Source organism: Wasmannia auropunctata, unplaced genomic scaffold (assembly GCF_000956235.1).
Source record: "Wasmannia auropunctata unplaced genomic scaffold, wasmannia.A_1.0 LD335977.1, whole genome shotgun sequence".
NCBI lineage: Eukaryota > Metazoa > Arthropoda > Insecta > Hymenoptera > Formicidae > Wasmannia > Wasmannia auropunctata.
Window position 1 is genome coordinate 305,108 of NW_012026913.1, and position 16,188 is coordinate 321,295.

Consider the following 16,188-nt stretch of genomic DNA (forward strand, 5'->3'; position numbering starts at 1 on the left):
TATTCAAAGGTCTATCCGAAATTCTAAAATTAGAAAGGATAAAAATTGGATTGCTCGCGACAGCAGTAGATACAATTTTACGATATCCTTTCTTGCATTTAATTCTTTGACGGATAGCTCAATCGACTAGCTGTTTGTGTGCGGAAGCGAGATACATACATATATACGTTTCCGAATTTTTGCATGAAATATGGAGACCGAAAGAATCTCTTGATATATCGAAACGTTTTGAATATATAGCCGTTATATTTTCCACGAAATGGGGTACATAAATTACCTCCCTCTTCTGTACCATATCACTAAATTTTCTTTCGAAATGCGTTAATATCGTTATTTATTTGCCGTATTTCGTAGAAAATCATGGAAAGCTATCTATGTGTCTCTTACCTCCTTTATCACATTTTCATATAAAATATACATAAACGCAGAAACGGTAAAAGTGATGCAGGTTTTCGGTATCTCTGCAGAAACAGAGAGAGGAAGAGAAACGTGACGCATGAACCAAAAATGCAAGTGCACGTGCGCAATATGCAATGTATAATCACCGTAGTGGTAACTCATGTACATAAAGTATCCTTAATCTTGCGTACTTTTTTTTTTTTTTTTTTTTTGAGAAAAAGATCGCATGTTTCATTGTCGGAACAGCAATAATTTTCGAGTGAGAAATCATTATAAAATACAAATAAATCGTACAAAATTAAAAAATGTTGATAAATAATAAAAGTCCTTTAATTCTAGAAAAACGACATCAGTAAAATTTTAATTCATAAGATCCTAATCAAAAATGGAAAAAAAATTGAATATAAAATTTTTGCATGGAAAAAACCAATTCGATATTCTTAATAATCTCTAATTAAAAAGAACACATACGATATTTGAGATTACATACATTTTATATGTAGATGAAATATTGCCAGGTGATCACATATGCACACATACACCTCTTTCGCGACGGCTCACAGACGAAGTACAAGCGCGGCCCCGGTCACATTTACCGAATTAATTTTCCAGAAAAGTACACGCGAAACGCCACTCGCTATGATCCCCCTCGCCCTTAGGCCATTAATTAAACGTAACATTAAATGACACGAGCATGCACTCTTAATGTCTATTCCGTATCAGATGTATCTCGGAATTTTAAAACTTTTTATCTTTTATAAGCATGCTTTACGATTCGTGTTATGTACAATTAATTACATTGTACAGTGTCCTAAATTTGTTATTTATTTCTTTTTAAATTTCAAATACTTTTTAAGAAAAATTAACGAAACATCGTAGTTTATCACATTTAGATTTTTTAATATTACTTTTTGACTGACTTATACTCTTTAAGTTAACTTACTTTTTCGTATCCTTTATCAATCACACGGTAATTAAATTAATGTATATATAGATAATTAGCTAAGGATTAGTAATTTTCCAAACTGATTCTCATACAAACACACGCATACACATTTGTATCGATCGCTCTTTGCAAAAGAGACAGTGTTTTTGGATAATTATTTATTACAAAAATAACTAGCCAATAACAAGAATTGGTACACGGAAAGAACGATTTTGTTGAAAGATCTAAACATTTTGCTAAATATAGATCTGAAAATAATTTTTTATTGAATCATCAAAATAATTTTTTAGAATGTTAAAACTGATAAGCATTGCTATAAAACGTTTTGATATTCTAGCAATCATTTTGACTTTTGCACCAAATTATTTTGATTATTGAACAAAAATTATTTTCAGATCTGGATTTAGCAAAATTGTTCTTTCCGTGTATTTAATTATAGAATTAATAATAGAATGTGTTAAATATCTCAGCAAGTCTTTAATGTAAATTCGAAATCGTCCTTACGAGATACTAATAAATTCGTCGGACTTCTTAATTAAATACGAGTTCGCAAGCGAACAATATCCCTCGACTACGTTGGGGCTTTGCATTGCAAATCGCGGCCTCCGACAAATCTCGAGATCTGCATAAGTATAAAAATAACGAGGGGCGTCTGGGGGCTCACGTGAATCCCGAGACGCTCTGCGGAAAAGGGTCGATAGTACTCGTCCCGAAATTTAGAGATTCGCGGAGATAAACTCGTCCGCATTTCCAACCCTCCGCAGCCCCCCTCGGACGTTAATTAAACCTCAATAAAAGTTGAGTGCTCTCTCGCTGTCGATATTTACAACAGTTTCATTTACCATCTGTGGCGATTAATGGCCCTCGAAGTAACCTGCCCCTATATTAATTTTAATGCGGAACTTGTTTTAAAGAAAGGGAAACAATACGATAGCAAAATCTACTTTCTTATATAATATATATTAATGTTGTATTAAAGATGAGGGTTGTATTCGTCCCTAAATATATTCCTTGAAAGATGAATACTCTAAGGAATAGTCTATTAGATTCAAGATTCTGTAGATAGGAATATATATTTATTTTTTAGAACATATACTTATATTTGCAAATAAAAATGATAGAAAGATCTTCTCAAAGCAAGATATTTTCGTGCAACGTTTTCTCTCAATTGTACTCACTTCGAGTTTGGGTCAACTTTAATCAAAGCACTCGATATATGAGAGAAGACTATCGACACGGATATATAAACAGTCGTAAAAGAGTAACACGCGTTGCGGGAATAAAGCTCGCGGAAACACAGGTGCAATTATTTCTCGACCATAAAGAGAATTACGGTCCGCAACTGGCGCGCTGCATATTGCCGAAGGGACGGGAAAGGGTGAGCAAGCCTGCAAAAATACAACCGGCGTCCGATTGCGAAAGGGGAGGCGAATGGCGACCGCATCTCGTCCAAAATTCGCTCGGGAGCCTGCTTAATTCTCGCGTAATAGAAGGCAATTAATGTTTTATAAGCAAAATAAAAAGCAGCTGCGCGCGTTTTCGAATTACGCGCGATATTCAGAAGCATTCAATGCTGAAAATTAAGAATGCTTAAGTTTAACTGCAATACTTCATCCTATCCGCACATTAAACGCAAAAATGTAAAGAAAAATACATTGCTAAGTCATATAAAAATAAAAAATAGAGAGAATATATTAATAAAAAATTTCATATATATAAAATCAGAATAATTTATGTAAGTACATTGCAAAGTTTCATCTATGCTGTTCGATACATTCACAGAAATATCATTTCCATTCGATACTCGCTTCAAATACTTCCTACCAATATCGCTCGACCCTTCCCAGGGGTTTTTTCAAGGGACACACCTCGGAGGAACTCTTCGATCGCGCATAAATCACACAAATTCACCCAGAATCCTCAAAGTTACACGTCTCACTGAAGTTTCCTTTCACGAAGGGAGCTTCGAACATGGTGTGAAAATACGTGGAAATCTTTCGTAGTCAATTACAGGTCGACACCCGAAATAGGACATCGCGCGCGTAACGGTAAAGTGACAGCTGTCGAAGTCGTCGTTGCGATTTAGCCCGTAATGGAACGTCTAGCTCTCTCTCTCTCTCTCTCTCTCTCGTCGAAACGGATTCCATCCCGGTCTCTCTCTCTCTCTTTTCTCTCCCGGCACGACACGTGCTCTACGATTCTCGTGAAAAAAAGTCCGCGTGATAATAGTGTAACCGGCCGATCGATTTTGCGACGGAAATAAGCGATGCCACGGCGCGGCTCGATACCGACAACGACGACGACGATTTAGCACGAATTTATTTTCGTACAGGGACGCAACGCCGATCGAATCAATAAGGAAGCACACGATGCGCAGAGGCTCCACGACCTATTCCAGATCGACGTGAACCAATTTCTGCGGGAGGCGCGAACTCGGACGGAAGAGGCGAAAATTGAGGACATGGCTTGCTCGATTCGCACCGCGAGAGCCGATGCGTTGATTAAAGGAGTAAAATGCACAAAAAATTTTAACGTATTTAAAATATTTCTAAATTATATGTCATATCAATCATGATATAAATTCTGTCATTTACTTGAGTCAATTCACGCAAAATCATCTTTTTCCTCAATTATCGTAGCTCAAGAACTATTAACTGCTCTACATTTTCATCGAAAACAAAATTGAATTCTTCATAGAAATTGCCATCAAAATTAATACCATTTGTCAAAACCTTTTTTTAACGTGATAATTCGAACTCTTGGAGTTCAATCACCACAATAAATTAAAGAGCGCGTATCGTTACTTTTAAAATAAAGAAAAGATTCCGATATCTTTGTCAGAAATATATTTAATAAAAATTTGTAGCGCAAAGATATTCTCATGGTATATAAAATGAAAAAATTAATTACCTCCCTGTGATTTAATCCAATAAGTGCAGTTAGTCGAATTGCGGACATTTGTAGAATGTGATGAAATACATACCTGAAACAAAATAAAACAATATTCTTGTTAGTTAAAAAAGCTTCAAAACAATTTCAATTAAAGCGTACGATAATCCTCAATGTAATTATCGCTAAAATAGTTCACATACGCAATTAAATATTGGTTATACAGCAGACGGATTATTTAAGAAATTACTAGAATATAATTTGCTTAAAAATAATTGTTTAGATTCAGCAAAATAGAATATAGTCTTTGAGAAATGTTAAATCAGTATCCATTCGACGACAATAAAATTAATCCTTTGATCAATTTAAAATTTTTTAAATTTTATTTCTATAGTTTAATAGTTGCATTGTTAAACGAAATTAGAGTTTTGAGTATTAAAGTATTATAAAAGAATAGCTATTGTCAAGAACAGTGTCGTCGATAATAGAGTAAAGACAGTTAAATGTTCATTTATTACCAATTAAAAATTTCTCTCTTTTGTAAATTTATTTGACAAATGCCAGTGTCTCGCTATTCGACAATAATTCCCCTCGCGGAAATTAAAACGCTTTCTGTAATTCAGTAAAATCTAAAAAGAATAACGGACAATACTGCAAACGTAAAATTAGAACACCGCATCACACAACTCAGATTAATTTAAATCACATTTAATTTCCCCTCTTCAATCATCCCCGTATTTTCCAGAAGGGTGCAACGGGTCGGTACGGTGCTCGTGATTAGCACTATGACGCTTCGTGTTTCATCGGCGGACACATCGCCGTTATTAGCGTGTTCGATCGTGAGAGGGGCAATTTTCGAAGTCGAAAGGCGCGGTCGGAGGAAATCGATCAGGCCGGTCGACCGCCGGTGTCAAAACGCGGGACCGCCTGCAATTTCTCACCCCGAAGGAGCGCGATCGAACGAAGGGTTAAGGGTGAAAAAAAAAAGACAGAGGGAAGAAAGAGAAGAGGACGGGCTTTCGGCGATGCGCGAAGAAAAAGGAAAGTGCGAGAATATGCGAGCGAGAGAGAGGGGATTCGAGAAAAGGGCGAGCAGCAGCTTCACGAAATTCAGCGGAGGGGAGCGGCGACGAGGAACTTCCGTCATAAATCAAACGACCCTCTTGCGAATTTCGCGGGGATGGTCCCCCTTTTCCCTTGGCTTTCGCGAGGGAGGGACACGGGAGAGAGAAAGAGAAGGAGAACGTTTCTCGCTTTTTCCCGGGCGCGCAAATCGGCGCGTTACGAGCCAGCGAGGGCAGATCGATAAAGGCCCACGCCAGACCATTGCCCGAATTCCACAAATATCGCGTTTTCAGCCGCGTGACGTGAGGTTCGGAGTCAATTAAACGGAACACCCGGTACATATAACTCCGACCATATCGAGCAAGCGCAACGACGAACGTACGTTCGCCCACATGAGAGAATTTTATCTCGAATTCTTGCGCGATTAAAGTTTGCGCATATATATATGTCGCAATATGTAAATATATATATATATATATATATATATATATACACCTTGCGTGATAAGAGCAATATTGTATGTCACGAAAATATTTCACGATTAGAAGTTAGTATTCAAATTTTTCACCATGAGATTCTGACATTATTGCGAATCTGTTTAAAACAGCTCGAAACATCCTAGGCTAAAGACCTATCATCGGAGACAGCGTGTAGAAAAGTCGGTATAATGCGATTTGACAGGAGAATAGACCTTCATCCGCGAAACTATGGGCGCAAACTGAAATTTGAACATGCCCAAGGCGGAAATGTCATGAATATGAACGTTTACGTTTCCCCCGTACGAAGAAATATTCATCGCGCATACTCCGCACTGAAACGCACTTTAATACGCACAGAGAAAATCCGCAGAGAGCAGGCGAAAATAAAATAGGAAAAAAAACGCGGAAATAGTGCGTTTATCGCACTATCTATAGTCGTGCGGGCGTGAGGCCGTAAAAGCTCGGCGATTTGCGCGCGTATCTATAACCTAGGCCGGTACTAATGGCCGCATGCAACACAGGCCAGGGCAGAGCACACGTCCCGAGCGCGGATATGCTCGGCCACGGGGATATCTTAATGCCGATCTGCCGAGTGTGTTTGCGGAGAATGAGGAAAATTAATGTAATAATATGGGGCAACGGTGCGAGACCGGCCCCCGGGTCGTTTATGTCCCCGTTGCACGTGATCCCGCGCCGAGAATCAGGCCGTTCAGCCGTGCCTTTATGGCTTCGGAGGGGGCCCTGACACCCAAATTATCCAGGATCCCTGCTATGTATTAACTAATTTTCAAGAGATATATTATGTTTACTTTTATAAAAATAGAAAATATATATATATGATCATATATGTTATAGATGATTTTTTGTTTCTATTTATGCCACATCCTTCCATTTAAAAAAATAACAAAAAATTAAACATTATAGCTACAAAAAATATAAATATTCTATGAAACTATAAAGAATGCATGTTTTTTTTTAATATTTATAATTTATTACTCATCAACTTCTTATATTAATAAAATAGAAAAGAAATAATTTAAGTTTTGTATTTAATCATTTAATTTCGTATTAATTTCGTATTAATTTCGTATTTAGGATATATCAGTTGTTATTGCAGTCATAGATATAAATGTAACTTTAAACTTCTTCTAATTGTACAAGATTTATAATTAATTACTTATCGTTTTTATACGTTGTTCGTTCATATAGAGGTAGAAGAATTCGCGCAATTTCTGAGAATTTAAAGGCATTTATCTCCGATTTATCGATGCCGGCAGTCGCCGCCGACTGAACAATCGCTTAACTCGCTGCTCTCGCATAATGGCGCCGTTAAGCCTCATTAAATTACCTCGTTAACCTCTGTCGCACTAGGAAAAGGCTCTCTTTATAAAGCGCGTCGCGCGATCTCGAGAATTAATCTCAAATTAAACGCAGCCTCGCCCTCCGTCTGCCCGAGAGAAGATACGCAGCTCGGACGTTGGCCGCCGTCGGAGTGCTCACGTAATCCGCTTCCGTCGCGAAGCTAATGTCGCGCAAGGGTTATAGTGCCACGCCGATATTATTAACTCCCTTGCGCGCAAAAGGGGTGGACGAAACGATCCTTCCCTGACGCGCATAATTTTCTCGTCACACGTGCCGACTTTAGAGATGTTGACTAAACGCTGAGACGCTCGGATTATTCCGGATTTGGCGTCAGATTACGGTTACGCGACTGATGTACGATTTAGTTGCCGTTCTGAGTTACGTTGCGGCGTACAGTAAACCAGTAGGTCTGTAAAGCGTAGCCTAAGATTAATTTAGATTACTTCGCGTTTGCCAAAGATTTATGTTGGAAACTTGAGATACGTGCTTCAAATATGTTATATTACAGCATTACGTAATAATCTTTTCAACGGGATGGCAGTGTGTGAAAATAGTGCATCAGTATAAGTAAATTTCCATGATGTAATAAATAATTTCGAGAACGTCGTCGAACTTTCTCAATTTAGCGATAAGAAGAAAACTTATCGTCGTATTTCCGTTAAGAAAAAGTCGAATGCCACTTCGTCAAAGAATTAAGATAACATTTCTTAATTTTACGCTCATTAGACCCAAAGTAAAAGCCGCAGTCACGGAAAACCGACAACGACGTCTACGTTGGAAAACACAAGGCGCGAGAGATAAAACGCTCACCGTAGCCAAAACAATCTTATTTTTACCCTCGACGGCCGTTTAATTAAGCGAACGGGCCGAGACTTCTGCAGCGACGGTCTGATACGCACGACGTTATCTCCAGAAGAGGAAATTAATTAACCGTCGTTCTCGTCGGAGCTCTAATCGGCGTAACGCGAACAAACGAGCACGTAGCGCCGTTCGATCGGTCGCGAGATGGAATCCACGAGACCCGAGTCCCCACCACCATACGAAAGACACGATGCGAATCGGCGTTTTAATCGGTTACACCAGCTCGAGCTAAAATTTTCATCTCGCGGCTCTCGAAACTAAATTAGCGGGCCGATCGATACGTCTCGACGAGTGCGCTCATAATTTCAACCGGGAAATTCCCAGCCGCGAAGGTAAATATATCTCATCGGTGTACGTACGGTGTATGCAATCATCTTATGCCGTTTTATTCATCATACTTGACAATTTATAAATTAATGAATTAATATTTACGTATGGCAATATTTCTTCTAATTTCTTAAATTATCCATATTTCTTATTATGAAAAGCTCAAAATTATCTACCGAAAATTAACAGCTTAAAAATACTAAAAGATACCCAAAACAAAAACTGCCTGCTGAAAAATCATTGATATATCACAATTTAAGAGATCATTAAAAATACTTATCAATACAACATCACTTCTAAAAAAAAAAAATCGCTTGGAATTTTTTCATGACGTGTTTTAAGGCAAAACGATCATGATAAACTCTTACAGTTCTCACATTAAATATTTTCTTCATATCTACTAGAAGATATCATTTCTCGGCTATACTTCCTCAATTCCGTTAACAGTGAAGAGTTGAGTCATTAAGTATTAACTGATCGGCGACTTAATCAACGTCGGGATGCAACCGAGCCTTAGGATCTCTTGAGACTTAAAGTGACGCAGAGTAATACTCGGCGGGACGAAGGCAAACGTGTTGACTGTACGTCCGGACGTGCGCGCATAATTCTCGAGCGTGTTACGTGACCGGCTGTAACCGCGCGTGTCCGCGCCTGCGGCGCGACGCGGCGAAATCACGCGCAATTAGGCGCGAGCTATTGCGGGAGCGACGCGGGACGCGCGATGTGCGCTATTTAACAATTCCGTACGATCGCGATGCGCGCGTGCGCGCGCGCGCGCGCCCTGTCGCATTAATCAACGTCAGACACGACGACCGATTACGCCCCCGATATGAATCGCGAATATCCTCGTTGCAAGCTGCAAGCGCTGCTTATCGTCGGTATCCACGGATTTCCGGTGGATTCGATCCCGAGATTCCCGAAACAGTCGACCGTCTCTTTGCACACAAACACGACGGTATCCCCCGGTCGCACGCGACATTGACATTACGGTTGAAGTGCATTTTACATATGGCATATTGTTGCACGGCATATTTACATGTAAAAATTCAAAAACTTGCAAATATCTCTCATGCATTGTGATGTTCATTCATTTGTACCGCGCGTCGCGAACTCGTTTTTGGAGAAATAAACCTGCAATCCTGAGTGAGTGTTATACGCAAACGAATTTAATTTTTATGAAACAGCACCTCCGTTAATATTAAATATTTTTGACCCTAAAATTTCATATATTCATACATATTTACAGAATTTAAGTACAATGTCATATGTAAATTTTCTCGTGCCATATATGAATTTTTAAAAATTACAAATGTCGCGCCATCATGCAGCGAGATACGTTTTATTTTTGGGAAAATAATTCTGAAATTTTATATAAGGATTATTCTCGAATAAGTGCTCTTTTTTATGAAACAGAGTGCACAATATCATATCTCTATTCATTTTTATTTTATTTTTTCCATCCAGGTCTGAAATCCCTGGCATACGTTTAATTGTAATTACATTTGCGCATTAAAAATTCATATACGGCAAATGTGGTATCCATTTACATCATTTTCCAGGGCGCACAGAGCGTACAGAGCATGGCGTATATAAAACGGATTCGCGTATTACCTCTTAAACTTATCCAAAATTCGCTCCCAAATCCTCCCTGATTTCTCGCTTCTCGTCTTCACTCGGGAGATGGGGAGACTTCACGCTCGCCGTGAATTATTCTCGCTTACCCAGAATGCCCGCCTAACCGATTACCAGAGCGCGAAATAGGAAGCGGCTAGGCTCGCCTATAGCGGCCGGCGGATTATTAAATTTAATACGGCCAATTACTCGAGGAGAGCGGCGAAAGCTAATAGCCGTGGACGATGGCGTTGCGGTCCTTAAGGCCCACCGAAGAAAGCGGCTCTACGATACACGGAGAAAGAGAGAAAGAGGGAGAGAGACACGGTCCCTAATGACGCCGTTAAATCAAACAGTCGTGCCATTATTAACTGTGGACAGATCTAACGGCGGACGAGCGCGAGAAATACCACCTCGAGTGGTGGCCGAGAATAAGCACTCTCGCAGAACGCGGTTAGGCAGTTGCGAAATTGTTCGGCTGCCACGAAGAAAGCGCTCGCCTTTGCTCGGAAGATTGTGTGATATACGTGAAATTTCGTGAAGGCATTCGTAATTGTCGCAGACACGGGAAGGGAGGGGAGGAAATGCAGCGACTGCATAGTGTAGCTGTGTAGATAACAAGAGGCAGGCGACTAACAATAGTGTGATTTCTAATGAGATAAGCAAGACATGAAAATGATATAATGCTCGTCGAGCAAATCACTTTTTAAATATGTATAAATTCATGAAAGAAAATCGTTATTTTCACAAATTTATTTCGCAAGCAATTAGTTTAAAAAGAGAAGAGATCAGAATGTTTCAAGAGAATAATTCATTCACGAAACATTTCAATACCAAAATAATCAAATTCGAAACAAATTCGGATTAAATTAGTATCTAATTACTTTATAAATCCAAACTTGATTTTTAATGGCAGAAGCGGCAATTTTAACAAAATTTCGACAAGACGACGTTTTGAATGAGATTTTAGCGCATGTTCATCCTTTTCGACTGAAAAATTTCGAACAGACGAACTCTGTCCGGGCACCCTCGACCATTCCCAGTGGCGCCAAAACGTGGCTGACATTTCGATCACGTGACATTTCGTTGGTGCGAAGGGTTGGCACTGCGTTGACAAACTTTTAGGGTGTACATAGTTGAGGGGAGAAGTCAATATGCAATATGTGATGCAGGGGAAAAAGCACATTAGTTTCAGATACACCGAGAAATGAGAAAATAAAGCACGATAAATTTTAATTAAATGCGCACGCGAATGAAATTGACTGGCAAAAATATCTAAAAAAAATACCAAATAAAAAAATGCCGCAACTGACATATGTTTTAATCTGTAATCTTTTTGTATTTCTTTTTTTTTCAAAATTTAAAATCTCTTTTACATTTCTTAAACGATGGTTTAAAGTACACAGTTTAAAACATCAGTGGTTTGCAGTAAAAATATCCAGTCAAAAACGCTCGAGAGATGTTTGAGGATTGCTGGTTTAGAAGTAGTTTTCGTTTCCGCTCTTTAGCCCACGAACGAGTCCATAAGGGCTTCCTAGTATGTTACGCAAGTGGAATAAAGAAAGGGAGAGTCCGTTTGGACCCTTGCTTTCAAAGTAAACACATTAACGATCACCTTTTTCGCACACGCATGGGGGTGCCTCGAAAGTCGCGCATTTTCTTTCAAAGCGAACCTAACTGAGAAGAACGATGATTACTTTTATATGAAAGCAAAAACGATTCTGAAGTTAGAGCCACATTCATAGCTCTAACTAGTCATATTATTCTCTCGAACAAGATTTCTTCTTTTGAGATGCGTGTGTGTGTATATATAAACTTAAATAAAGTACCAAGGTACTCTCGTCCTTAAAAAAAATAAAAAAGATTAAATACAAGTCTTGTTTCATACCAGAAACAAAACTCTCGTCGCAAGTGTCGGAAACAATAGAGAGGATTTCAACACGAGAGATTAAACGGGCGCATCTCAGAGAGTTGCAGATCTCGGCGGATCTCTAGACAGATCTGTCCGCGTTTCTCGCCCGACAAGAGACGTATGCGGTATATTGTCACGCGCACACGTTGCACACGTTGCGTCGGAATGTTGGGAATGCGACTAACGACCCAAGCTGGTGCACTCGCTGGTCAAGTAATTACCTGTATTACTCGTGAAATGACTGCTCGTTACTGACCCGAGAATCGTTAATAACTCGCGTCGATTAGATTCCGAAATGGGAGTGACACGGAACTTAAATTAGGTTATCCACACATAGTTGATGAAAACGTCATTTGACTGTCCCCCGAATGTCGAGACTATACTATAAATATAATAGATATTTAAATTAATTTGCACATTCACAATCGAAGATAATATCGAAACTATCCGTCGTTTAATAACCTTTTAAACTTCCAATTTAAAAATTCGTAGAATTTGTATAATTGTATAAAAGAATAACCATAAAAATATTACTAATAATATTATTGATAATATTAATGATTTAGTTTTCTTTTTTTTTCGAAATCACTAATTTAGAACTAATGTTTCCAATTTTTCAAGTTCTTCTATAGACACCTACATACATAGAGTTAATTTTTCAATTTTAGCATTTTCTTATAAAGAAGTAAATTAGTCCGAATATAATTCTTCTCTCTAAAAGTGAATCAGTGGAATCATCACTGATTTTCAGTGTATGTCATTTTCCAATGGCATATTTTGAATTGTAATAAGCAGTGACTAATTTCAATGTTGTTTCAGTGATAATATATTGATACAAGCAGTGAGTATCACTGAAAGACAGTGAATTTCAGTTCTCAAAATTGCTTGACAGTGAAACTCACTGTCTTTCAGTGATACTCACTGCTTATTACAATTCAAAATATGCCATTGGAAAATGACATATACTGAAAATCAGTGATGATTCCACTGATTCACTTTTAAAAAGTTTGATTTAATAATATGCTAATGCAATGCTGATATTAGAGATACTACTAATGCTGCAATATTGCGCAGTGTATACATTGCAGTATACAGATATCTACTTGAATATTCATCGCGAATTTCCCCCTTTCACCAATGAAACGGGCAATTTCATCTCGCGATTCGCGCTCCCATTATCGTGAATTCGCAAGCGGATTCATTGGCTCGGCACGCGGCCGGCAGTTTCTGGTTAGATTCCAGAACTGTTTATGCGTCTTTACGATTAAATACGTAAACTCCGCGTAAACCGCTGCCAAAAGAGCGCGGTTACCACGCGCGGTCCCGTTCGCATCGGTACGCTTTTGCATTAGTAGGTATATTTACCGCGCGCGAGCGTACTCTCTCTCTCTCTCTCTCTCTCTCTCTCTCTCTCTCTCTCTCGCTCGCTCTCTCTCTCTCGCGGGAGCCGGCCTCGAGAACACGACGGAATTACGTAACATCCTTTATTTACGCATCCGCATTTTCACTTTGTAACTAAATAAGTTTTTGCGCATGCCATTGCTCGGCGACAGTAAAAGGCTTAAATCTTACTCTGTAAAATAGCACAGGGGCAAGAGGAAGAGAGGAAATGATGATCCCTTTACTTTACAGAGAATACCTTAATCGACAATGTGATTCCTTACACTGACATATCGACAAGTCAACAAAGTAGATAATGTTAAATTTTATTTTTGCATATTTACTAATTAAGCGCGATTTTACACGCAAAATTATTTATTGCGCATACGTGTTAATTGCGCTGAATGAAAACGTTTGTCAATTATTAAAATGAGATTTATATGTTGCTTGGAAAAGTTTTCGGTTATTGTTTCGTGCATTTGTATGTAATTTTCGAATAAACGGAACTTTTAAAAATGTTATATTTGAAAGTTACAAATATAAAGTATCTTTATCGTTTTCGAAAACTGGCAGAAAACGTATGTGTGTGCCAAACATAGACAATAAAAAAACGACAATATAAAAACTTATTTTATGACTGAAAGTGATTGAAGTAAATCGACCAATTCCGGTCACTGCGATCGATTGTGAATGTCTATTATTAGAAAAAATACGCGGAGGATTGTTATGCGAGCTCCGAGGCGCTTAATGTCGTTTATGCGATAGACTTGTTTTCACTGTACATTTAGATATTCACGCTGAGAAATAGAATCAAATAAAACTGTAAAAAAATCGCATTTTTCGGCGTAACTAAATAAAAAATGAAAAAATCTATAGACCCTACAAATATATAAAACAAACATAAAACAAATTTTGTTATTTATAAAAAATATAAACGAAAAATTGTGATAAAACGCTTAAATGCTGCGAGTTATGCTGTTTAAAATGCGTTGCCGAACAAAATGCGACCAAAAATGCACAAATTTCACAATTTCCGCATGAATTCACCATAATCGCAATTATGACACAAACAACGTAAACAACAGTGATTTGATTCAACGATATTCACGTGGAAATCCAAACTACATAAAACGCACAGTTACGTAATTCATCGTCGATTATATAATCGTAATTTCGCGCGAAAACAGTCGCTAACGCCGAGTAAAGGACGACATTTCCCGGAGAGGAAAAATATTCATAAATTTGCGTGATTCTATATCCCTTTTTCGGTAGAGCAAAAAATCGATCGAAGAGACGGATATACGAACGGAGATGAATGGAAACGATGTAATATTTGCACGCTCTAATTCTATCGTGCTCTAATTCTGCGCGGGGAAGGACAGCGTCGCTAGAGATCAATGAGCTCGAGGAATGGAAGGAGTCCGAAACACGACGCTCGTACCGGCGCGGCGAGCGGCCGAAAGTCGCGTAGGGAAAAGCGAACGAGCCATCTTACCTCGTAAATATCGATCCTGCGACGGCCTCTCGCGGGGGTGGCGGCACGAGTCGACAGGGGTAGCAGAACGGGCGAACGAGGCAGACAGGTACGACGCGAGAGCGGCGAGCCGCGATCCGTGGCGCAGTAGTAGAGAGCTTGCACTCGTCGGGCCTCGCGGGCCGAAGGAGAAACAGACGAGAGGAACGCACGCATGCACACAGACAAACGCAGGGAGAGGGAGAGACGCGCGGGAGGGAAAAACACGGAGAACACGAATGACGTAAAAATCAGTTCAAGCGAAGAAATGTGTTCCCCGCCTTCTTTTCTATCTCTCTCGTGAGCACACTGCGTATTTTTTATTTGCTTAAATACACGCGCACATTCACTGACTTTATCACTCGCGCGGCGCGCGTTCCGCGAATCTTATCTTCACCGGGTACAATCACTGCGCGATCACCTCAACGGCAGTACGCACGTCTCGCGTGAACGAATTTAATAGACGACTATTTAGCACCGTAGCGATTTTTTTTTTCGACGCAAATTCACAACGTTCCGACTTGGTCGAATATTCTTAAATCGTGGAATATTATGTGTATAGCTTCACGCGACACGCTAGCTAACTGACACACAAAGATCTTCTTGAATATCCCAGAGAAAAAACTCGAATCCTAAGATCGTCCAAGTAGTAACGCCGTGTAAACAATTTTTTTGTGCAATTACAAATCACATGAACCGTGTCTCGCAGCGAGAGCTCCGTTATTCGGAGCGGAGCGTCGCAACGCGAAGCCGTCGCGCCGAAGAAACGCGCGGGAAATTCTCGGGGAGACACGCACCGGTCGTGCCACGTGGTCCAGTTCACGGGGAGTCACGCGATTCGCTCACTTCACACCTTCTATCTTCGCGTGACACACACACGCACACACTCGCACACGTGATTCGCGCGATCTCACGGTATACGAAACGATCCCTCCGCTCTGCCGGAATGAAGAACGAGTGCACGGTTGCCGGGCAGAAAATCGGCGGACCTGGACGAAGGGGTGAGACGCAAGTGGGCGCGCGGGCGGAAAACGGACGCAAGATCCGACACCGATACGAACGGAGAGAGAGCGACACGACACACGTGAAGGGCCGCGCAAGACTGAACGGATCGGGGTAGTCGGAGCATTGGAGGCTGACGCGTGCGCGCGCGGCCGCTTCTCCTTCCTCTTGCCACTCCTACGCGAGCGGTAACGGCCGCTACCACCACCGCCATCGCCACCGCCGCCGCCGTCGTCGTCGTCGCCGCCGCCGCCGCCACCGCCGCCGCCGCCGCCGCCGCCACCACCACCAGCTGTCCCTTTGACGAGGAAAGCAACCTCGGGAACAAGCCGCGATATCCTTCGGAGCGCGCGTTAACTCCGTTTTCTATGATTTCCATTTCCGCGTCAACTTTAGGCCTGGATTTCGTTACGCGCATTTCGTTTTCACCTTTCTTTCGTAT

General features: G+C 40.2%; 1 protein-coding gene across 1 annotated transcript in view; it reads right to left on the reverse strand.

The window, feature by feature from the left end:
- Window positions 1-15,842, reverse strand: part of LOC105454652 — a 93,064-nt gene extending 77,222 nt beyond the window's left edge. The window contains exons 1-2 of the mRNA XM_011697425.1: window positions 14,727-15,842; window positions 4,256-4,328 (exon numbers count right to left, since the gene is read on the reverse strand). Coding sequence (XP_011695727.1) covers window positions 4,256-4,328; window positions 14,727-14,921 — 268 coding nt within the window. The 5' untranslated portion in view covers window positions 14,922-15,842. The remainder of the gene's footprint in view (window positions 1-4,255; window positions 4,329-14,726) is intronic.
- Between the last annotated feature and the right edge of the window lie 346 nt (window positions 15,843-16,188).